Below are 26,504 nucleotides of genomic sequence, written 5' to 3'. Positions count from 1 at the left end.
GCTCCAATCCGTAGAATGCCAGTTTTCTTTCTCCTGATAACGACGTCCTCTTGAGTAGTCCCCGCCCGGAGATCCGAATGGGGGACTATTTTACCTCCGGAATATTTTATCCAAGAGGATGCCATCATCATTTAATCATACAGTAAAGCTGCATGTCCTCGGGAAAGATTACGGCTGTAGTTTCCCCTTGCTTTCAGCCGTTCGCAGTACCAGCACAGCAAGGCCGTTTTGGTTAATGTTACAAGGCCAGATCAGTCAATCATCCAGACTGTTGCCCCTGCAACTACTGAAAAGGCTGCTGCCCCTCTTCAGGAACCACATGTTTGTCTGGCCTCTCAACAGATACCCTTCCGTTGTACTTGCACCTACGGTACGGCCATCTGTATCGCTGAGGTATGCAAGCCTCCCCACCAACGGCAAGGTCCATGGTTCATGGGGGGATCATGATATAGGACAAGTCCGTTTGAAAAATTATGTTAAGATGGTATATGACGAGAGATGACAGTAGTGACACATAACTCACATAGCAGAATACATACAGGATATATAGACAAAATATAAAAAAGGGTAGTGTGTGATGAGAGATGATGGTGATGCATACTGCACATAGCAGAATACATATAAGAGATATAGACAGAATATGAGTAAAAAAAACAATAATTAAATTATCTTACTAAGTTGAAATATCTACAAGTGAATATACAGCTTATTACAAGTAATTAAAATATTTTGGTTCATAGTTCACATAGCAGAATACATACATGAGATACAGACAGAATATAGATAAGATACAATAATTAAATTATCTTACTAAGTAGAAACATCTACAGCAGAATAAACAGCTCATTGTAAGTAATTAAAATTTTGTTTCAAGAAATTCATGTACGGAATAGAAACAGTGATTTAGTAGCATATAGTACAATTTTGGCTGTATCATATTGTAACTGTAAATCATTGACATATAAGGGAAAGAGTAGTGGCCCTAAGATGCTGCCCTGGGGTATTCCTAAAGGAACTATGTTTGCTTCTGAAACTAACCTTTTTTTTTTTTTTTTTTTTTTTTGAATTTACAGTGGTGAGCTCTACAATCTGAGATCTGTTTTTGAGATATGACTCAAACCACATTTTAACTCTTCCTCTAATACCTACTGCTTCCATCTTATCAAGGAGGATTTCATGGCAGACCGTATAGAAAGGTTTAGATAGATCTAAATTGATTCCTACTACACTTTTGTTTTTCTCCAAAATTTTAATTATTTCTTGGGTGTAGTCTATGACTGCAGTTTCTGTGCTTCATTTTGCGTGGAAACCATTTTGATTACTATTCCAAAGTTTATTATTGTCTAGGTAACTAGTGATTCTCAATTTCATCAGTTTCTCGAATATTTTGGGGGAAGCAGGAAGAAGTGATATGGGATGGTAGTTTTCTATTTTATGTCTGTCTCCATTTTTAAATAGTGTCCTCACTTTTGAGAGCTTCAGTCGCTGAGGAAACACACCTTCACTAAACAATAAATTTGCAATATGTGCTAAAGGTTTTGCAGTCTGCACTGCAGTCCTTATTATGATTGAAACTGGTACATCATCAACACCTGCTACCATTTTTGGTTTTAAGCTTCTAATCACTCTAATTACTTCCTGTTCATTTGTTGAAGGAATATTAATGCTGCAGGCAACCCTTGGAGCATGTTTAATTTTTTGTTTTGTGAAGTTTAAGTTTAGTGAACGTGGTACATTTAAAAAATAGTTATTAATACAGTTTGACATTTCCTTCTTTTCTATATTGCAATTTTCACTGCTTTTGAGTATAATTTCTTTCTCTTCTCCCAAGGTATTATAGACAAATAGTCAGCACAAATTCAGTAAATAACATTCTTGTGAAACATAACTAGTTCTTTATCCTCGTGAAGTAATGAGTGCTATCAACAGCAGATGTCACACTGAGCACACATTCCATAAGGCTTTTAACACTGTTCCTCACAAGCAAATTCTAATCAAATTGTGTGTTTTTGGAGTATCATCTTGGTTGTGCGACTGGATTTGTGAGTGCCTGTAAGAAAAGTCTCAGTTCCTAATAACTGACGGAAAGTCATCGAGTAAAACAGAAGTAATACCTGGTGCTCCCTAAGGAAGAGTTATGGGCCCTCTGCTGTTCCTGATCTACATAAAGGATATAGGAGACAGTCTGAAGAGCCCTCTTAGACTGTTTGCAGATGATGCTGTCATTTACCATCTTGTAAAGTCAGCAGATGATCAAAACAAATTACAAAATTATTTAAATGAGATATCTGTATCACATGAAAAGTGGCAATTGAATCTAGATAATGAAAAGTGTGAAGTCACCCACATGAGTACTAACAGAAATCCAGTACATTTTGGTTACATAATAAACCAGATGAATCTAAAGACTGTTAATTCAACTAAATATTTAGAGATTACAGTTATGAATAACTTAAGTTGGAACAGCCACATAGACAATGTTGTGGGGAAAGCAAACCAAGGCTGCAGTTTATTGGCAGAATGCTAGAGTGCTTACACCACACTTGTCTGTCCTCTTCTGGAGTATTGCTGTGCAGTGTAGCATCCACATAATATGGGACTGATGGTGGAAGCTCAAAGAAGGGCAGATCATTTTCTCTTATCATGAAACAGGGGAGAGTTCCATGGGCATGATACATTAATTGGGGTGGCAATCATTTAAAAAAAGGCATTTTTCATTGCGCCAGGAACTTCTCATGAAATATGAATCATCAGCTTTCTCATCCAATTACGAAAATATTTTATTGGCATCCAGCTACATAGCGAGAAATTTTCAGCATAATAAAATAAGAGAAATCAGAGCTCACACAGAATGATTTAAGCACTTGTTTTTCCTGCTTGCTGCTCAAGAATGGAACAGCAGAGAAATAGCTTGAAGATGGTTTGATGAACCCTCTTTCAGGCACTTAATTGTGAATTCCAGAGTAATCATGTAGATGTAATGTAGGAAAGGAACAGGAAATTATTGCTTTAAATGAAGCCAATGATTTTTTTCACTTAGGCCTACATTAAATTGCTGCTGTTAATGTACTTCTGTTTGCTTATTTTTTACACAGTTTCACTTCCGTTCTTCTAGAATAACATTTATCAACAAACCACAAAGATAGAGATGGGTTTACAATAGATACTGACACTTGCAGGAAACAGTAATCTTGTTTTATGCATGATTGTAGCTATACTTTGTTTTTAAATGTTCTTTTACAATGGAAAACTCAGGAGCATATTCCCAATTTAATTCTCATACCACTGAACAGATGAGTGAAATAATAGTGTCGGTAGCACTGAGAAACAGCTGCAAACTGAACAAAGTTCCTGGACCCAACGGAATCCCTATTAGTTTCTATACTAATTTAGTGGCTGAGTTAGCCTCCCTTTTAGATATAATCTATCCCAGATCCCATTAACAAACAACCATGCTCAGTAGTAAAAACATAGTATCCTATGACTATATTATCAATGAGTTACTGTTGGAATCAGCTAACTCATACAAATACGGCCATAACACTTTGTTGGGATATGAAATGGAGTGATCACATAAGTTCAGTCATGGGTGAGGCAAGTGATAGACTATGGTTAATTGGTAGAATACTGGGGAAGTGCAATCACTCTACAAAGGAGATTGCTTACAAATCACTTGTGTGACCAGTTCTAAAATAATGCTCAAGTGTGTGGGACCCATTCCAGATAGGACTGACAGGGGATATTGAATGTATACAGAGAAGGGAAGCACAAATGGTCAGAGGTTTGTTTAATACGAAGGAGAGTGTCAAAGAGGTACTGACAGAACTGAACTAGAAGACTCTTGAAGGTGGATGTAAACTATTCCCAGAAAGTCTTTTAACAAAGTTTCAAGAAATGGCTTTAAATGATGGCTCTATGAATATACTACAACCCACTATGTATTGCTCACATAGGTATTATGAGGATAAGATTAGAATAATTGCTGCATGCACAGAGGCACTTAGACAATCATTCTTTCCACACTCTGTATGTGAATGGTACAGAAGGAACCCTAACAACTGGTACAATGGGATGGACCCTCTGTCATGCACCTCACAGTGATTTGCAGAGTATACATGTAGATGTAGTTAGAAGAAAGCAGAGGTCACACTTTGCCAAGAAGAGCATGAAAGTGATCTACAGAACCACTGTCTAATGAGTGTATGGAGTATCAAGCACTATTCAAGACTGAATTGAGGATTTTTTGGTATGGAGGTTGCAGAAAATTATTCTGGATGAAGAATTATCCCTCGATCCAGAAGTAACTTTGGGTATTCCCCAGGGAAGTGTGTTGGGACCCTTACTGTTCATGTTGTATATTAATGACCTTGTAGGCAACATTAATGTGCACCTAAGACTTTTCACAGACGTTGGAGTTTTCTTTAATGAAGTACTATCTGAAAGAAACTGCATAAATACTCAGTCAGAGCATGAAGATTTCAAAGTGGTGCAAAGATTGGCAGCTTGCTTTACATGTTGAGAAATGTAAAATTATGCACTTCACAAAATGAAAAACTGTCATATAGGAATTATTACAATTTCTGTGAGTCACTGTTGAAACTGGCAAACTCATACAAATACCTGGGTGTAGCACTCTGTAGAGATATGAAATCAAATGATCACATAACCTCTCTCATGCATAAAGCACATGGCAAACTTTGGTTTATTGGTAGAATACTGGGGAGATGCAGTCAGTCTACAAAGGAGATAGCCTACATATCAAGTACTGACCCATCCTAGGTCTCTTTTTGGTCAGACTAAACTTTAGACATCTGTACTTTTCCTGCTTTGTTTGCAGAATTTTTATTTCTCCTTTTGTCAATTAAATTTATTATTTCAGGTGTTATTTATAGATTCCCACTTGCTTTTTTTCTGTCTCACTATTTTTTCTTCTGCCTACTTCATTATTTCATCTCTCAAAGCTACTTATTCATATTCTGTTTTGTTCCTTACCCCTAGTTCAGTCAGTAGTTGGTTAATACTTGCTTTGAAAGTCTCAACAAACTTGGGTTGTTTCAACATACCCAGGTCCCATCTCCATGATTTTCTACCTTTCTGCAAGTTCTTCAGTTTCAAACTGTAATTCATGTATGATAAATTATGACAAGAATTCACACATGCTCCTGGAAATGTTTTGCAGTTTAAAATCTAGTTTCCAAATTTCATGTTTTCCTTAATTCATTCTGCATATTACATAGACTTCATCATGAAACAGGGCTTTCAAGAAACAGAACTTTCAAGGATATCAAACAAGGCAGATTAAACACTAATGAAAAAAGGAAGTATTATAAACTGCATTAATAATTAACATTCTGTGTACTGTTTAGCTTATTCATGCTAAATTCAACCAAGTAAAATAAGAAAGAAAGCTTTTACTTTTTAAAAAAAAATAAAATTTAAATTTAAAAAAAATTATAAAGTAATTAAAAAAGCACAGGTCCTTCTTTTTCGTTAACTAGCTACAGTTATTCTACTACTTCTTGCATATTGTTTACATAGTTACACTAATATTAATTCACCTATTCATCCATGAGGATGTTATCAGTTGACAGAGGCCTGTTTGCAATGAATATTACTACTTGCTATGCAACTGAAATTGAGCTTCAGTTCTAGAATCAATAAAATGTGTGATCAAAAAAATACAGTGAATAATTTTATTAGAAACAAAGTAATAAACTTACCTGGAATTTGACTTACTCTATTTTAAAATATTGTTCTTGGCTAGTAATACACTTATCCCAGTGATGAATGCATGACCGTAAGCATTTCTGGAAGGCTTCTTTTAGAAGGGCATTCATCTGCTCTGTCATGGTCCTCTCAATGTCAGTAATGGTGTAGAAATGTTTCCCTTTAAGCACAGTTTTAATTTTTGCGAAAAGCCAGAAGTTGCATGACGCTAAATGTGGTGAGTAAGGTGGATGTGGACAGACGGGAGCACTTTTTCCAGAAAAAAACTCAAGATGTGGCACAGCATTTTGTGATGAAGAAGGAAACCATTGTCCCATTTTTCTTGTGTCTTTCTTTGCCCATCATTTTGAAAATGTTGCTGTACACCCCTGTAAAATTTGGCATTTATAATTGTTCCCCTTGGACCAAACTCTGATCACACTATGCCCTCAATATAAAAAAAGAAAAACACTGAGCATGACTTTGATATTTGATTTTGACTGACATACCTTTTTAGGACAAATAGGGTCCCATCTCCAGTGACAGTTTTGGAAATGAAGTCCAAATCTGGATGAAGATGATCCATCAACTCCATGAAAACTGACACATGATTTTCCTTCTGTTCATCACTCAAAAGTCTGGGAACACATTTTACACTAACTCATTTCATTTGCAAACCATCAGTTAAAATGCTTTGCACAGACGTATATGTGATGCTAAGTTCTTTAGTAACCTCTCAGATAGTTATTCACTTCTTTGAACAAACAATTTTTGAAAATTTTTTGCATGTTTTCTCCTGTTTTTTGAGATCGATGGACGTCCTACTGACTCATTTCCATTTTTAAATTGCCTATACCAACTACAAACAATCTTCAGAGTTACAGTATTATCACTATACACCAATTTCAACATTTCATAAGTTTCATTGGCACTTTTTGCAAACTGAAACAGAACTTGATATCCGCACATTGTTTGAAATCCATGATGCACAACAGACAGGGTAAACTCAACCTCACTATAGCATATCTGGACCTTTATTGACAACTGAGAACATATTCCAACTTGCACCTCTCTGTGTGACAACCTGTTTCTCAGCGTTCCCCCTACATGGTCAGTGATTGTCCTTTCTCATGTCATTTTTTATATTCCACCTAAGATTTTCTCTCATAAAATAAGACTGGTTTTTCTTACTTGGCAGAAACTTGTTAAAGATTAAAAGCATCAGTGTATTACTTCATGAAAAGTAGCAGCACTGAGAAGTAAGGGAATACCAGTACACGAGTTTAGTCAGTTTTGTATTCTCTGGTTATCCTTTATGATATCATCATTACTAAGTTAACTGGTCATGCATTTTTTAATTATTGTGTATACCCATACCCAAACCCTAATTTACTCATCATGCTAAGTACTTACAGATAAATTATTGTTTTACAGTGGTGTTTCTTTTGAGTGTACAGGAGTTGTATGTCCAGAAGCTGAAGTTTATGGACAGCTACCACCCAACTGTTTTCTGAAATTTGATGCAACTCATTGCTGTGCTACAGGATTTCACTGTTGTAAGTAGTAAGTTAGCAGTTTGTTCAGAAAGGAAAATTATAATTGGAGGCAATGACAGTGGTAATGTAGTAAGAAATTCACTTAAAATAATGAATGATGTCCATCTAATTTTTCTTTGTTTTACAACAAACTGTAGGAATGTCAGTCAAAAAGGAATTTATAATATTTAAAAAGTAATATATACTACCTAAACAAAGATGTTGAAAGAACATGATGAAGCAAAGATATGAAACAGAATAGGTCATTACTCACCATATAGAGGAGGCACTGAGGGGTGGGGGGTAGAAAGCACATATGCAGCTGGAGTGGAACAGGGAAGGGGATGAAGCAGAAGGAGGAAAAGAAGTCCCTTCCATACAGCATAGCCACCCCTGGTTGTCACATCTGCAGTGACAAGCAGTCACCTCTAAATATGCCAAGGGTCTCGCTGAGGCCTCCACAGACTGATATTACCTTCACCACCTTGTCCAGATACAGATCTCCTGTGCCTTGTCTCCCCACTCATTTATCATACACCCAAGGACCAGCCAGTGCAAGTTAGGGATGCTAATGCAAAGAGCAATATGTTGGCGGACATGGCTTCGGTCGCACATGCAAACAACTCTGTCCATAACACAGTGAGTGTAGTGGGCAGAAGCTTGCTCCCAGACACCACAGCACACACTTTTGATGTAGGGGAGAAGCCACTGACATACACTAGCTGTTTTCTCTTGGTACCTGCCCCCTACACTGCCAGTGCAAGCAAAAGCTGCGTCGTGGATGAGACACCTGTCTCACGTGAATGTCACAGTTACTAGCTGCAATGGGGCTCCTGAGGCTGCTGTGATCACAGCTGTGGTGAGTAAAAGTCTGGCATTCCTGAAGGGGGGTATCAGACAGTGATGGAGATGGAGGCAGCCACGAGGGGACAATGTGACGCAGACGCATCCTCTGGGAAGCGACCTGAAGCGTCTTCCAAGGAAATCTCCATCAAGAAGCCTGCCACCCCAAAAACCAAAGCACCTAAGGTGTACTGAAAGAAGAAGGGCTCTGCTATGAACATGAGGCAGCCAAGGGTGACCTCGCCACTGAGGATGGCTTCCAAGTGCGACCAGGAAGCACACTGCCAGGACAGCTGTGCTCACACAGACACACCAACAGATGATAGTAACATACAACTAAGTAGACCAAAGATGGCCACTCCTCCTCCTATTGTTATTAAATGGTCAAGTGATTTTATGAATTTCCAGCAGCTCTTAAAAAATGTAGTCCAGTCCAAGTCTCTTGTCACAGTTAAAACAGTGTACCGAGATACTTGTAAGGTCACTGTTAAATCTAGAGAGCATTACCATGTGGTCATGGGTGTGGCTGAGGCCCAAGGTCTGCTATACTATGCGCGTTTGTCATAACCACTCAAACTGCTCAAACTTTTGCAAACTACCTTTTGAAATGGGCCCAGCCCAGCTCAAAGAGAAGCTGGAAAAATTAGGTTTTGGCATCAGATCGGTCTCCCATTTGTTGACACATTGTGCAAATAAACGGACTCTGCTGTTTATGATAATTCTAATAGATAATATTGAAAACAGGAAAGTATTCCACTGCAAAAGCATTGCAAAAATCACTGGAATACAAGTAGAAAACTTTTGCAGCAAGGGCCAAAGAACACAATGTCTTTGGTGCCAAGGCCTGAATCATGTAGCAAGATTTTGCACTTGCTGCCCAAATGCATGAAATGTGCTGGATCACATGAAAATCATGAATGCAAAGCAAAACCAGAGGAAATGCCTCAGTGCTGCATTTGCACCCAAATGCATCTTACTAGCTATTGCGGGTGTGACGCATTCCAATAGGCTGATACTAAACAGTGCACCACTAAGGCTCTGGCCTTAGTTTTAGTAATGTTGCGTGTGGAAAGTGTGCCAACCATCCCCCTCTTCCCCCCAACCCCCACCCCCCCCACCCCACTCAGGCTGTACCAGCACAGTCATATATGGAAAAGCATGCTAATGGTCATGGCTCACACACCACCGTAAAAAACACAGGTCAGCAGGTTGGAATCAATGCCGCACATTTTGCTCCCCCTTTCTGGTAGGATCTTCACGGTATCCTTTAGTTTGAAGTACCAATGTGTTGCATTTTGCCTTTGGTTTCAGGAGTTTCTTGTTACTTTGGTCTTGGCTGTTTATAATCTCTTGACGGTTTGGGATGTTTTCCTTTCCTTGAGTATATCATTTGGTATGTCAGTGTTCTTACCAATCAGTGCTGCTTGAGTTTTTCTTCATGTAACAGATCAGGTCATTTTGTACTTGGCATCCAGCACAATTGCTAACCAAGGGAGCTGATGTTTTCATTATTTGATCGTGCATAATTATCATAAAAAGAATGTGCTGCCTTGATTCTTTGTTTAAGAGGTTGCCCTTCAGCTGGATCATGCAACTGCTGCACTGGATAATCCATCTGGAGTTGTAGTGCTGCACAGAGGGCTCTTTTTTGAAGACACTGGAGTGTGTTGATGTGGTTATCCATATGTAGTGGCACCACCATTCAGGATAGAGAAAGTTAGTTCTGTGCAATATTCTGAACACAAGTTACAGCCAGGTGCGGGCCAGATTGTAGTTGCATGGTGCAATCTAACGAGATTCATTCAAGTGTGGCAACTCTCCTGGACGGCGGGGCATGTCACACTAATGGCTACACACAGCAGCAGATGGGGCACCAGCGTTCCAGTCCACGGCGGGTCGTTGGTTCTACCCCCTGATGCCGATGCGGGGTCCGTGGCCAGCCAGCCAGCGGCAAGCCACTCCATGGCTCATTACCACGGGCAGTCGTCCTGGCTTCCAACACACTGGAGACATCCCGAGGTGAGAGCCGCAGATTTGGACACTGGATCATGGGCGCTTGTCTTCGCTGCGTCCTAAGCCATGCCGGCTAGAGAACACGGCAAGGACTATCTTGCAGTTGTCAGTGGGCCGCTCGGCAGCTCCTTGGAGTGGCACGGAGGCAATGAGGATGGGGACAGCTGAGTCAGCAGGGACACAGACCGCCAAGTCAGTTGTGGCATCCTGACGACGACGCAACTCTGCTGGTGTACAAGGCCAGCTTGACACAGCATTGCATTGCACGGGCCACTGGGGTGCTTCCTCAGCATTGCGGGCCCTGTCACACAGACCGAGGTGTACGAGGGCACTGTGGTTTGAAACAATAAATCATTTGGATAGTTCTCACCATTTAATTACTTTTGTATTGGTTTATGATGATACTGAGTGTGATGATACTGAGCTGTAGGAAGTCAGGTTGTTCTTGTACTTAAATGTTTTGTTTCGGGACTAACTGGGAACGAAAGCAACACAATGGCAGAGCCAAGGAAGCAAGGTGTGTCAGAAGCAGAAGCGGTACAGATTTTGTTGGAAACAGTAGCATAATTGACAGCAGACAATACGCAGTTGAGAAATGAATTAAAATCTAGAAGTGAACGGGAAACCGCATCTGATCAGTCGTTGTTGCCTAGGGTGCAGGAGATTGATCCAGCTGCCGCGAGTTTGATTATTCTGTTTTCTGGCAAGGCATCTGAGGATGTGTGTTCGTTTGTGGAGGACTTGGAAATTTCAGTGGTGGTGAATGGTTGGTCTGATGAGCAGTTGTTACATATAGCCAAGAATAGATTAATGCCTGAAGCGAAGACATATGTAAGGTGTTCTGAGGCCTTAAGGAAGGCAGGACAGTTTAAGCTGTTAAAGGAATGGATTTTACGAAGGTACAAAAAACAGAATAGCGCTCGGTACTTTAGAGAGAGGTTAAGTACAATGACAAAGAGACAGGGGGAGATAATGGAGAAATTTGCGGACAGGATAAGGGAAATTAATGAGTATACTTACGAGTTGGGTCAGAGCGATGAAGCAAATAGTGTCCTGTTGCAGGAGGCCAAGCAGAGGGCACTTGATGTATTTTTGAGAGGGTTACCGGCACATATGTCACGGAAAGTGCGTGAAGGGACTCCAAAAGATTTGTATTCAACCATTCAGCTAGCAATTCAATGTGAGGAAATAGACATGGCAACAGGGGCACTCGAGAGGCAAACAGCAGTGGTAGGATCCATAGGAACTAAAAAGTTTAAGATTCTGTTGGATACAGGGGCGCAAGTGTCAGTGGCTACTGAGAATATAATGGGACGAAGGAAGCTTGACCCACCACGTTATACGTTGCGTGGAGAGGTCACGCGTTTAGAGTCGGTGACAGTTGACCTTCGAATAGAAAAAGTCCGATTTAATGCATGCATGGAGGTAGTACCATGGGTAAGCGAGGAATACGACATGATCCTAGGAGTAGACTTCTTGCATCAACATCTTGCCAAAATTGACCTTGGACAACGAACTTTGGAATTTGTTGGAATGTTATTTCAGCTAGGGGAAACTGTTGTCAATGCAGAGCTGTCACAAGGGACGTTCAACATAATGAACAAACCAACTGAAGCGTGTACATTAGCATTAAGTCTTAATTCACAAGCCAGCCAGTGTGGCCAAGCGGTTCTAGGTGCTTCAGTCTGGAACCACACGACCACTACGGCCGCAGGTTCGCTTCCTGCCTCGGGCATGGATGTGTTTGATATCCTTAGGTTAGTTAGGTTTAAGTAGTTCTAAGTTCTAGGGGACTGATGACCTCAGATGTTAGTCCCATAGTGCTCAGAGCCATCTGAAGCTTAATTCGCATGAGTGTGTGTCTAGTAGCACTGGGAAGTCGCTTTGGGTAAGTGTGGAGTCAAATCTACCTGTGGGTACAGAAAGTGTTATTGAACCACTGGAGGATAATGAAGTTTTGGGTTCACTGGGTTGTTTTGTGAAATGTAGTGTTGTACACGTACAAGAGGGGAACGACGGGCGAGTGGTTTCCCTGAATGTGGATAATTTTAGCGCTGCAGATGCGAATTTGTGGAAAAGAGTTTTAGTAGCAAATTTGGATGTGCCAGATGATAAAGAATGGTGTTCGAGAGGTAGGCGAAGCGATCAACCACTAACTGCCGATAGAATTGCAGTGCATGTCAAAATTAAGCATTTGAAAGGAGCAGAAAGAGAACATATGGAAGAATTATTGTGGGAATTTGAGGATTTGTTATTTCCACAAGTTCCGTTACCAGCAACTCCATTAGTTCAACACAGGATACCAACAGGGAATGAAGCACTTAGAATACCGAGGTATTTGCAGCCGATTGTGGAGGATTTGATTGATCAGCAGCTTGCGGACGGTATTATAGAGCATAGTAATAGTTGCTGGGGAGCAGACATTGTCGTTGTGCCTAAAAAATCTACAGATGGAACTAAGAAATACAGGTTCTGTTGTGACTACTGATACCTCAATAATAAGACTGTAACGTACGCATACCCCATTCCAAACATAACGGAGACTTAGGATCACTTAGGACAGTGCCAGTACTTTTCTATGATGGATTTGAGAAGTGGTTACATCAGTTACAGGTGGCTCCAGAGGATCGTCCAAAAACTGCTTTCTCTACACCTGGAGACCATTACCAGTACATTAGAATGCCATTCGGTTTGAAAAACGCTCTGGCAACGTTTCAGAGGTTGCTAGATAGTGTCTTGAGGGGTTTGAAAGCCAGCAGTGTGTGGTCTATTTGGATGACATTATAGTGTTTTGAAGTAGTATGGAGCAACACAGACAGCGGTTAGGGGAAGTCTTTATGAGGTTAAGATCAGCTCGTTTGATGTTGAGCCTGGAGAAGTGTCATTTAGCATTAGAAGAAGTAAAATATTTGGATCATATTATCAGTAAGGACGGAGTGCGAACAGATCCGAGATTGGTACAGGCTGTAAGGGATTTTCGGGAACCGAAAACAGTTAAGGAAGTGCAGTCATTCATCGGAATCCGCAATTTCTATCGAAAGTTCATGAAGGGTTTTGCAGATTTAGCACAGCCGTTGATGCGATTGTTATGGAAGGGTGTGAAATTTGAATGAACAGAAGAGTGTCAGAAAGTGTTTGATAAACTGAAAGAACTGTTAACATCAAGTCCGATTCTTGTGCTTCCAGATTTTGAAAAGGAGTTTATACTAGCATGCGATGCATCGAATCAAGCATTAGGGTGTGTTCTTGGTCAGGAAGTTGATGGGAAAGAACATCCTGTAGCCTATGCGTCTAGGCAATTGAATGCAGCAGAGAGGAATTACTCAACAACTGAGAGGGAGATTGTAGGGAAGCAGCCTACTCACGCTGTAGTAAATTCACATCAGTCTTTCCATTGTGTGCCAGCCAGTCCGCTGTAACTAGCTCTGACGTCATAAATGTTGCGCAGTACTTTAAAAATCAAGCAAATAACCTAAAACATTTCTAGCGTGTCAGGAGTAATACTAAATTAATATGTGTTAAATATCAGTTCGATAACTTTAGCCATTTTCGAAATTTGGACGTTTTTCTGTCAAAATCATTGGCGCAACAGAAAAGAGCTAGAAAATTAAAAATTTTATATTTAGATTCATCTTTCATAATAATTTAATAAAAACAGTACTTTGGGTTTCACAAATTAAAATTTTAGTGGAAATTCATGATTTTCTGGTTTTCGTCTTAAAACTTAAGGAAGCAAGATAGATTAAGTAGGCTAATAAATAAGGCTAGGATGTTTATATTTAAGTAGGTTGGAGATCCGCTATAACTATGAAGATGTGAGAAGTTTCATTTGAATACCTATAAAACTATAGCGATAGCGTATTTCCAAAGGGCCAGTTCAGAGCTCGTCTACTGCGTGCAGTGTAAATAAATTAATTCTCTCGCCCAAAATATTTAACTTGGCCACGTCAAAATTTTATTATCAATACTTACCTGCGTGCTGAATGCACATTTAAATTAAGAGCTTCATCGGCTATCAGCAAGAGAAGCTATGATTTATTCGGTAACTTAAAGTGGTGCATTACTAGCCCAGCGGCTAGTCGGGAGAGCCAATTTGATCAGGCGTTCCCTTAGCCGTCCGCACCGTGGCTTTATATATAAGAACGCTGCGCGAGGAAGGAAGGCCCCAGTTCTCTCCAGACGCTGAATAGCACGCCATATGTGTCGGGAATCGCGTCGCGTCGGTATCATTGCTACAAACAGTCTCGGATGCCGTATTAAGTTACTCGAGATCGCGTAACCATGAAATCATTTTCGAGTGAAGTGTTAATTCTGGGTTGACTTTAATTATCGATCTTCTGTTTACGTATGTCGTATTTTCACGTGCCGTCGCGGGACAAACATTCTACCATTATTTAGCGTGGCGTTTGATGAACCTTATCATCAAATTATGGCGAGCATTCATTTAAATATTCAATTTGGACAGTTATAGTTGCATCAGCGCATTAGACTCTGAACTGCTCTGTTAGTTAGGTTGTGTGGATTCTTTTGTTTTTCATCTGTGACTTTCAGAATATACTCAACTATTTTAGAAAATCGTTTTTGATTATAAATCCCGAACAATCTCCTAATTCCTCAGAGCTATGAGCTGTAACTATAAGTGTATTTTCAGATGAAGTGGGCACTAGGAATTATAATTATAGGCTTCACGTTTTGCTAATCACTTTCTGGTAGCCAATATTGTAGTTAGAGAGCCAGTGTTGAGAACGGCGAAAGACAGCATAAATAACATTCTAAATAATAGGAACATTTTTAAGAACAATAATTTCACTCGCCGCCGCACATATGGTTAATCGGCCGGGAAGTGTTTCTACATTCAAACATATTTATTTATATATAACAAAATAAATTTCCACCACCGCCCCACAAGATGCTTAGCGTAATCTATAGAATCACATATTTTAAATGTTATTTAAAGGGAGAAGATTTCGGGTAGTGACAGATCATGCTGCATTGAAGTGGTTGTTGAGGTTGAAGGATCCATCCACTAGATTCGCTCGATGGGCTGTGAGGCTTGGTGAATTCGACTAAGAGGTGGTGCACAAGCCTGGGAAGAAGCACGGTAATGCAGATGCACTAAGTAGGAAGGTGGCGAAAGTAGAAGTCATAGGTTATGACCTAGCGGCATGGCAAGAATTACAGGACACTGACAACAATTGTAAATTGTATCGGACACAGCCACAATTTAACATGTACGACGGTCTTCTGTGCAGGGAAACGAAGTTAGGGCCAAGGGTAGTAGTGCCAGCGAAGTTGAGGGATGAGGTTTTAAAGGAAGCACATGATCACGTGTTATGTGGTCATGGAGGGTGTAGAGCGTCTGATAGGAGAGTGGCAGAGAGGCATTGGTGGAAAGGTAGAATAGGAGATGTAGATCAGTATGTCAAGAATTGTATACCATGTGCGCAGAGAGCAGATTTGACTCGGAAACAGATACAGCTACAACGATTACCGGAAGCGACATGTCCATTCTCTTTGCTGGGGATTGATGGCTTAGGACCTTTTAGGCGAACACCATTGGAACAGATTCGTTCTCACAATAACAGACCATTTTTCGAGGTATGTGGAGATGGTGGCTATGCCAAATCAACAGACAGCAATGGTTGCGCAAGCGTTAGTAAACAACTGGATTTTAAGTTTGGTGCACTGGAAACAATAATTACTGACCAAGGGACCAACTTCATGTCAGATTTAATGAAGGAACTGTGTAAACTGTTGAATGTAAAGAAGTTGAGGATGAGCGCATTGCATCCACAGGCCAACGGAAGGACAGAATGGGTCCACAGAACAATCGGGAAGATGCTGAGTTCTTAAGCGCATTCTCATCACCATCAGTGGGACGAGTATTTGAAGCATATTGTATGCGCATACAATGCAAAATCCCATACAAATACCGGTTTGTCTCCATATGAGGTAGTGTACAGGCGAAAAATGCCATCACCGTTTGATTTAGTGAAGCTACAGAAAGGAAGGACTGGTGAATCTGTAGGTCAATTTGCAAGGACAATTCGGGATGTTTGGAAACGAGTACAAAAGGCGAATACAAAGGCTTTGCAAAGGCAGGAAGACGCAGTGAAGCGGAAAGGAAGTTTACCGCAGTATAGAGTGGGGCAATGAGTAATGCTGTCCCATACCTATACGCAAAAAGGGAAAACGAAGAAGTTCCTCACAATGTATCAAGAGCCATACCAAGTTGTTGAAACCACATCCCCTGTTAATGTTAAGCTTCAGCTGCCAACTGGAACGACGACAGTACACATTGGGCGGTTACGGCCATTTAAGGGTTGCCTGGATGTGATGCCAGGCGTGTCACAGGAAGGAAAGAGGAAGAAAGAGAGAGTGAAGAGAGGTGCTAAGTACAGAGAAAACCAGGACTATAGAGTACAGCATGAAGTACAGTATGCTTTGCGATCCAGAAAGTAGTAGAGTATTCATAGTTTTTGTTGTTTTTCTGGTTATGTATCACTGGGTTTGCATAGATTAATTAGGCATTGTGTTTTATAAATGTTTTCGTGTATTGTGAGTCTGCTAGGGATATTAGTCTTTTGACGAGGGAGGAAGGGTGATGGTGATCCCTGTCTCAGGTCACTGAAAAGGGAAGTGTGGCGTCTGACGTATGTGGACTGTGGTTGGAGGAGAAATCAAACGCAGTTCTGGATAGATAAATGCGTCGGAGTAAATTTTGCGGCAAAGCCATAATAAATGTGTTGAACGGTGTTTAAATTTTTAGTTATCGACAGTGCTGGGTCAGGAAAGTCATGTTTATTGCACCAGTTCATATAATGTAAATTTGAGGATGAAAGTAGTCACACAATTGGTGTTGAGTTTGGATTAAAAATAGTGAATGTTGGAGGAAAATCTATGAAGCTACAAATATGGGACTTGCGCATGGTGCAGTTATTTTTAGCCAGGGGAAAATGAATTGACTGTCCAAGGGACATCGTGGAGCCAAAATTGAGCTTACAATGGGTCGGAATGCACTGGATCTTCTCCATGTATGAGAATTTAGTAGTAGTAGCAAGTTCTTTTGAGCGGGGAGCATTTTCAGAAGCAAAACGTATAGAGCTCGAGGGGAGCAGAAATTTAACCAGTGGAACTAAGGGGAACATAATAGGACCAACCTTCCACCTGCCAGTGTCAATTTCAGGAGTCATCCAATTGAATATTATGAAGCCACCACTGTACTGGCCAGAAGCCACTTTAGAGTTTTGCCAAGGCAGAATCTGACCTTGTTAAATCAAACTCTGGAGCCAGATCTGTTGAGATCCCTAAGCCAGTTCATTTTAGAGCAAGAGGGGCACATATCAGCAGAACAGCTTGTTCAACATGTCGCTCAGTACAAAGAAAGGCAACGGCAAATAACAATCATTTTGAGCACCTCTGTTCCAAGTATCATCGCAGCCTTAACTCTGTTATGTGTTGTTTTCTTTCTGATCAGGCGGAGAGCTAATTCCAAAAGGGAACCAAGGGTAGTCCAAGTCCCAGTGGATTGAGACGAGTAGGTAAGGGCCTGATCGATCAGTGGTCGTCCAGTAAGGAATTTTTACATTTGGTTTCATGTCATGGTTTTAAGAGGGCACTAGACCACATTTAAGTTTTCTAGTAGTAGGGAAGTATGCCATAGGTGCCAATCCAAACAAGTTAAGAGCTAGTTAATGGTCGACCCGGGAACCGGATCTTTCCGAAGAGGGGAATAATGTAGCGGCACCACCGTTTAGGACATGGAAAGTTAGCTTTGTGCAATATTCTGAGCACACGTTACAGCCAGATGTTGGCCGGATTGCAGTGGGTTATGCATATCAGCAGTTGCGAAGCAAATAGAGGCCACAGGGGCGTAGAACTGCTGGAGAAGGCACACGCAGCAGTTTGCATGGCTCAAGTTGCAGGCAGAAGGGGCCCACTGGCCAACCTAGCGTGTTATGAGTACGTGACGCGAAGCGGCGCAATTGGTAAAACAGAGGTGCACAGCCGAGTATAAATCGGTGCTGTTTTCTAACGAGATTCATTCAAGTGTGGCAGCTCTCCTGGATGGCGGGGCATGTCACACCACCGGCTACACACAGCAGCAGATGGGGTGCCAGCATTCCAGTTCACGACCGGTCATTGGTTCGACCCCCTGAGGGCGACGTGGTTCCATAGCCAGCCAGCCAGTGGTGGGCCACTCCATGGCTCGCTACCATGGTCAGTCGTCCTGGCTGCCAACACATGCCAGAGGCATCCCGAGGCAAGGGCCACAGATTTGGACGCCGGATCATGGGCGCTTGTCATCACCGCGTCCTAAGCCATGCTGGCTAGGGAACACGGCGCGGACCATGTTGCAGTTGTCAGTAGGCCGCTCAGTGGCTCCTTGGTGCAGCGCGAAGGCAACGAGGATGGGGACAGCTCAGTTGGCAGGGATGCAGACCACTGAGTCAACTGCGGCATCCTGATTATGCCACAACTCCGCCGGCGTACAAGGCCAGCTCGACACAGCATTGCATTGCATGGGCCACTGAGGTGCTGCCTCAGCATTGCAGGGCCCTGTGAAATAGACCGAAGTGTATGAGGGCACTGTGGTTGGAAACAATAAATCATTTGGAAAGTTCTCGCCGAGTTTTAATACGGCACCTCCTGGCACCCATCCACTACACATAGCATTGCCTTACACTACAGCCGTTTATTCCAGAATTGGTCAGATGAGGCACAATGCTGCACACACCTCCACTAGAGAAGTTGTTGTCGGGTGTGGACTGAATAGGGAACGTGTGGCTGCCCAACAGACTGTGGTAGACATTCATGGAAATGGATTGGGGACGGAACACTCATGAAATGTAAATGCCTCTACAAATGAGGAAACTGGCGCAAATCACGATTATTTAAGAGATGAGATTTACTCTCTCCTGAAAACCATCAAAGAGCTGCTCCAAAATCTTCCAACCATCCTTGTGACAGCAGTGCAGACGATCCTTGCAGCCACCCACTAACAGGCAACACAGGCACACCAAGTCTAAGATGGTTCATGGCCTAACCATATGCACATGGAATGCATACAGCATACGTTCCCAAGTAGGAGAGTTCCAGCAGTTCCTACGTGACGAGGCAATTGATATCTGCCTTGTCCAGGAAACCTTCCTAAAATCTGGCATCCATGTGTGGTAGCAAATTTCATTTGTCACTGCACTAATAGGCTTACAGTGGCAGATGGTACTACCGTCTACATTAAGACCTCACTCAAACTGTATTTTGTGCAGCTCCCACAACTAGCAACAATCGAGACCGCTGCTATTGCAGTAGAAATGACGTCAGGTTGGATTGTGTTCATTGCAGTTTATAGGTCTCCTGGAAGACCACTAGAATCCAGAGGTTTTGCAGTTACTGTCTCTGCACAGTAAACTTTTGATTGTGAAAGACTTTAGTGCAAAACTCGCTGAGTGGCACTCCAGGGTAACAAGCAACAGTGGTTGCCATTTACTGTGTGTAATTTGGCAGCACAACGCGATAGTTCTAGGGCCGTATGACCTGATGCATTAGCCAAACAACGCACGCGTCTGCCCTAACATGCTCGACATTGCAGTGGTGAGGGGAGTCAGACACCTCACTACTACCACAAGTCGAGCGGCTCTCTCGTCTGACTATCTTAAATTCATTTTCGATATAGAAAATGATGGTGTGGAGCCATCAGAATTATGGTGGCAACTAGGAAGAGTAAATTGGGAACAGTAGAGAGGACCTGCAAGGCTCTCTTGCTGCCATCCCAGACACGGATATCATCAGTACAAACGAGACATTGAGGCAGCTTACAGTGGAAACACTCCGGGCTGTAGATGCTGCCACACCTAGGGGTACACAAAGGCCTCCTCACAGATCACACCAGTTCCCACCTGAAGTGTTACAAGCCATTTCAGACAAGAATAGGTTTTTTTGTGAGTGACAAATTACACGCCATTCTGCCACCAAATGCCACCTAAATCAGCTGTGCCACGAAATAATGGTGGCAGTGGAAAACCACCAAAATCATGATTAGGCTGGCAAAGTAACCATGCTTCGTACTGAAGATGACTCTGCCTGGCTACTAACTAAACAATTCTTACCAAAAGGGCACTTTCTTCCTCCTCTGAAAGCCGGCGGAGCAGTTGTTTGTGAACCTGATGCAAAAGCCAATGTCCAGGCTGATTGCTTTGTGGACAACTTTACTCCAATAGCGGATGATTTAAATGAGCAGCACATGCAACTTGTACAACAACGGCTGTCCATTTTTCTTGCAGGTAATGCCATCAAACCTGTCACTGTGGAGGAAGTTGATGCCCAACTTCACTCTTTAAATACTAGGAAGGCCTGCGGCTGTGACCAGGTGGAAGCTCTTAAGTTGAAACAACTCCCACCTGGTGCACTGTGACCTACCTCAAACGCTTTCAATTACGTTCTGTGGACTGTCATCTACCCCTACGCATGGAAACATACAGAGGTGGATGTCATTCCCATGCAAGGCAAAGACGTGAGGCTTCCTCAAAACTATCGGCTGATCACTCTGCTCCCTGTTCTGTCTAAAGCATTCGAATGAACTTATATCAAATGGCTCATGGAGCATGTGAACAGGGAGGGGGCTGATTCTCTCAGAGCAGTTCGGCTTCTGGCACAGCCACAGCACACAACACCAATTACTGCATGTTTTTGAGGCCACGATGGAAGGCCTAGAGCATCGGAAATACTCAGGGGCAATACTTCTTGATGTCTCCAAGGCCTTTGACTGCACATTGGCACGACACGAGGGCCTCCTCTGCAAACTTTTTGTACAGGAGTTTCTGATGCTGCACGTCAGGCACATCACGTCTTATCTGCATGACCGGACTTACCCTGTTTTTGCCGAAGATGGCATCTCAAGTAATATGCCTATATGTGCTGGAGTGTTGCATGGGTCAGTTCTCGGCCCCCTGCTGTACTCTCTGTATACAGCTGAGTACTCTCTGTATACAGCCAAGTACTCTCTGTATACAGCTGATGTACTGCACTCAGACAGAATATCCTTAGCATTGTATGCAGATGACACGACACTCTACACACATTCCCAGACAATCGACATCACTCATTGCCATTCACAGGTGACATGCGATATCCTAGGAGCCTGGGCTATGAAATGGCATCGCAAGTTCAATGCCATGAAAAGCCGGGCTGTCACAATAACGTGATGTAGATTGCTCGTGGACCTTCAACTGTTGCAAATCATGAGAGGCTCCATCCCCTAGTCTTGCATGGCTAAGTATCTAGGGGTAACTCTTGATAGGCATCTGAACTGGAAGCCACATATTCGTGAGGTCTGAGGTAAGCTCATACTTTCCCCGTATTAAGTCTGGAATAAATACATCCTCCACACTGTGGAATTACGCTATATCTAGCATAATTACACAGTCTGGAGGAAGCATTGCTGTATCTAGCACTGATCTGACCAGTGCTAGAATATGCATCCGCAATGTGGAGAAATATACCTGATACCCATATTCATCAGCTCCAAGGGGTGACTCACCTTGTACTTGCTGCGAGACTACCTGACAAGGACCTTGCATGAGGAATCAGGAATCCCCATGATAAGGGATCACATAAAACAGATTGCCCATCAGCTCTGTGAAACACTGCAGCAGTCTGACAATTGGCTAGTTTCAAGTCTAGGAAACCAGCAGCCCAGACAACGGACCACCAGGTGGTCCGACATGCTTTGGCAGTGAGGCAGACTCAAGACACACACATCAGTGCTCACAACACAGAGATAACAAACAAAACAGTTAGCCGCAAACAAAATACACTTCGAGGGAATGAAGGAACACTTTTACAAAACTTAGCCTGTGCAAAACTAACAGTTAGAAATGCCTCTTAGGAAAGGGGCAGGTCAAGGACCAACCACAAGGGAGCACCCCCTCCATGGTCCAGTACTAAGTAGGACTGGAATAACTGAATCATGTTCTCCACCACGGTTTTGACTACCTATCACCCTGCTCTGAAATGAGAAATATGCTTCCCCTCCCACAGTGGTATTCTGTTACCCACCAAATCTACCAATATCCTTGTCCATCTCTGTTCCAGCTCTGATCCCAACCCCTTGCCTCATGTCTCATATCTCCAATCCCTTTAAAACACCTGGTTGCAAACCCTTCCCATACATCCCCCTACTACCACCTACTCCAGTTCTGCCATAGGCATCTCCTACCCTCTCAAAGGCAGGACCATCTGCAAAAGAGCCATGTGATCTAGCAACTTAGCTGACACGGTTCTGCAGCATTCTACACGAGCATGACTACCTACAAGCTGTTCGTCCACATGAATGGCCAGTATCAAGCTGTGAAGAACACAATCGCCAACAACCTCATTGTCAATGGTATGTTAAACTTTAATCTTCATTCCTTCTTTTTTGTGAAGAAGAGACAGATGATGACCTAGTTGCCAAACGTGCCACTCAACACGATGTGCTTGCATTCAGCTACTGCCACATCTGAATCCTTCTCGCCAACACCAGCTTTTCTGAACTGTGCAGCTGAGAACCCTCCCTGCAAGACATCCTCCATGGCCTCAGCTGTCACTAGTCCCTGTGCTCCACCTGCCTAGTTGCCTTCCCTGTTCAAGTTCCAGCCACTTGCAGGTCTCCCTAGTGCATCTTCACAGTTATTTCTCCTTCTCAGCTTCTCTCCCCTCCCAACTCACTCTCAGTGCAGCCTCATGATACTGCACCTAGCAGCCCACCATACTTCATATAATCTTCATATAATAATTTATTCTGTCAGGGTAACCTAATTACTGGAATATTCCTATTACCAGTTTCACCAGTTTGTCACCATCTTAAGAGGTGGTAGTTAATCCACAAATAGTTCCGTTGTAACATTTAAAACTCAAGTTATATGCATTCTGACAGTCATGGAACAGTATAAAATATCTCAGTGAAATATGTATGTCATCACATGGTAAAAGAGACTACTGATACATTTTATAATTTTCATGATGCTCAGAACATATATAACTTGAGTTCTTATGTATTATGATGAAACTGTTTGTGGATGAAGTATCACATCTGAAGAGAGCAATAAATTGCCAAAACCAGTAATGTGAATATTGTAGTAATTTGATGGTTTTGGCATGGTAACTTGTTATATAAACATTTATAAGGTCATGTGCTTCCTGTCAACAATACGTGAATTCTTAAAAAAAAGCCCATCATCCTTTTCCCGACATATCCGCTTGCACCCACAGGCAACACTATTGTTTAATAATCATATACTAATGAGAAATGGTGTTACAAATTTAGCACAACTTGGCTGTACATTTTGTTAGAAGTTTAACACAATTTTAAAGTTGCATAGTGGTTTTTGTTACACATCAAGTGAACTCTACTGTGATAACAATTCATTGGTGTGATCTGTTTACCGTTACAAGGCGAGAACAAGGAAAAAAGTTATTAAAATTTCTAATGCATTAGTGAATAAGATAACATTAAGTTCTTTGAATATTCAGTCTGATAATGTGAATAAATGATAACTGTAGTGAGTTATGATTCACCAGTGACTCAGAACATGAGAAACTTTCACATGACATTTGAACTCCGCATTGACCAATCTGTTTAGCACTGACCATTCTTTGTTTAAAAAGATATGTGATCTACACATTAATTGATAATTTTTTCAGAAGTTGTCTTCTAAAACAGAAAATTCTTTAATGTTAAAGTGCCAGATGGCAATGAAGAAGAATTACAAACTGAGCCAACAATGAAGTGCATTTATAATGGATATGAACGTACAGAAGGACAGTACCTATCAGTTGACTATCCTCTCTGTGTAGTGTGTGTTTGTGAAAAGGGCTTTGATGGTAAGCAAATCCATGTTTATTTTTTTGTTACTCACTAAGTGATATAACAGTATTCAGATAAGATTACATATACAACTAACAGAAAAGAAAGACATTTTGGCAACATCTTGGAAATTCATTGATTGTACTTGAAATAAGAATAAATAGTAACTGTCCAATAACCCTTCAAAATATGACTGATTACATAATCAGCTGGGCCTTGAAGTGGGCCTGTCTTTTAATGCAAACAAGAGGCAACCATTATTATCAGCTGTGGGAACAATCTGGTCAATCTACAATCCATCCTCACTCACAAACAAACTGCACATTACTTTGGTGTCACTCTACTGCAGGTAACCTGTTTCAGTTATAATAAATCTCATCAAACTGAAACCACAGACAACATAAGAAGTCGATACTCTGTGCTGCGTAATACCGTAAGGTATCTATGATGCAGTCAATGCTCATAGCTGCTGTGTAGCACTGTAATGTACCCATGCTGGATATCTTATGTTATTTCTGGGCACCAGCTTCTCATGCCATCTGTAATCTCAGTCTGATGATGGTTAGTATGATTGGAACAATTTCTGTTTTGGCCTGTTACTTTTTATCTTATTAGACACTATACATATTTTTTATGTATGTGTAAGCTGTGAAAACAGGAGCAATGGGGCTGGGACTGATACCACACACACCAGTGAATAACATCAGAACTTATTACTTCTTTATCATTCTTTTCAAGTTGTACCTTTCTTGTTCCATGGTTTGCCCTAGTACCATCAATATTGCAAAGACTGATCAGTGTGAAGAAGACTAGATACTTCTCTACCATATCATTATCATCATAGGTGCAGCAACATAGCATCTCTCAAAACCAATAACCAGCCTACTAAGACGTTACTTAGCAAATCGTGACAGTACTCATGTAATTCTAAGAATTCTGTATCCTCTCTGAAGCAGCTTGAGCTCAGTGACTCGAATGTCTTGGTCAACTTCAATACAGTCTTTTGCTCAACCATGTCATGCTATGTGAGTCACAGCAATCTATCAGTAAGAAATTCAAGAGCAGGATAGTAGACATCCTCATAAATGTATTAGCTTCCATCTGCTGCCTATTCACTGAATAATACTATGAAGATACAGATAGTATCAATATGGGAAGCCTCTCTTCAGCAGGTGCACCTGATCTCTTAATGGAGGAAACTGAAGAGAAGATACTGAAGTCATTAATACTGATTCCAGTTTGATCCTTGAGAAATTTTCATAGCATATTTGGATGGGATACATTACAAGAGAACCTTTGCCACTTTTAACTCCCTTCACCCTATTCCTAATTGTATTTGCTCCCATATTGTTGTCATCAGCAACTGCAGTATGAGGTAGGACAGGGAGTAACTAATCACATGGCTCTCACCATTTTGGATAAAAATGCCTTGTCAATAAGTTACAGTACATACACCACTTTTCTTTAGAAATGGATACTCTAAACTTGAAATGGAAAAATTGGTAGAAGCTGACCTTGTGGATGATCAATTTGGGTACCAGAGATATGTAGGAAAATGAGGCAATACTGACCTTACGATTGGTATTAGTAGATAGGATACAGAAAGATATACCTACTTTATAATCTGTAGATTTAACAAAGCTTTCAACAAAGTTGATTGGACTACACTCTTTGAAATTCTGAGGGCAGCAGGGATAAAATACAAGGAGCAATGGTTTATTTACTATTTGTACAGAAACCAGCATGCAGTTATATGAGTCAAAGAACATGAAATGGAAGCAGCATGTAACATTATCCTATCTACCTGTGCTAATATACCTCTAGTAGCTGCACCTCCATTGAATCTAGCTGAAAAGTAAATGGCGACAGTAGGCTATATCAAATGATGTTGTCCACACCAGAGTGTGCTTTGATGTTAAATAACCTATTGTTTATTGCCTTATCAAGTCTCATTTACTAAAATTTATGTGCAGATAAAGAGCAAGACACATACTATACTCAACTTCCAGCATTGCAGTAGTTGTCTAGTTATTTTGATTATTTATAAACACTTTTGTTCTATTTCATCTAAAAGTTAGCAATTGGATATCTGTTTACATAGGAAAAATGATAGCAAAATTTTATATCACTGGTATTTTGCAATTAGCACAGTTTCTGAATAATAAAGTTAAGCTGGCTAAGCCCTGAGTTGATATTCAAGCTTTTTGGTACAGTGCACATCATAAAATAACACTATTGAAGATATTTGGAAAAAAATGGGGAACTGGAAAGAATCCATTTGCTTTGTCACAAGTGGTTGAAAAGGGAATGACACAGGCTTGTAACTTATCCCCAATGTTATTTCATCTATACAATGAGCAAGCGGTAAAGGAAACCAAGGGGATACGAGGAGATGGAATTAAAGTTCAAGGAGAACAAATTAAATCTTCAAGGTTTGCCGGTGACACTGTAATTCAGTCAGAGGTGACAATTGATTTGGAAGAGCAGTTGAACAGAATGGACAGTGTCTTGAAAAGAGGTTATAAGATGGGCATCAACAAAAGTAAATCAACAAAAGTAAA

General features: G+C 41.3%; 1 protein-coding gene across 1 annotated transcript in view; it reads left to right on the top strand.

The window, feature by feature from the left end:
• LOC126234359 (uncharacterized) overlaps positions 1-26,504 on the top strand; it is a 102,544-nt gene that overhangs the window by 18,643 nt on the left and 57,397 nt on the right. Inside the window, exons 4-5 of the mRNA XM_049943047.1 lie at positions 7,141-7,262; positions 23,820-23,960. Of these exons, the coding sequence (XP_049799004.1) occupies positions 7,141-7,262; positions 23,820-23,960 (263 nt within the window). The remainder of the gene's footprint in view (positions 1-7,140; positions 7,263-23,819; positions 23,961-26,504) is intronic.

This window comes from Schistocerca nitens, chromosome 2 (genome assembly GCF_023898315.1).
Source record: "Schistocerca nitens isolate TAMUIC-IGC-003100 chromosome 2, iqSchNite1.1, whole genome shotgun sequence".
In the NCBI taxonomy this organism is placed as follows: Eukaryota; Metazoa; Arthropoda; class Insecta; order Orthoptera; family Acrididae; genus Schistocerca; species Schistocerca nitens.
The sequence above is the reverse complement of the archived record's forward strand: the minus strand, read 5'-3'. Positions and strand labels throughout refer to the sequence as shown.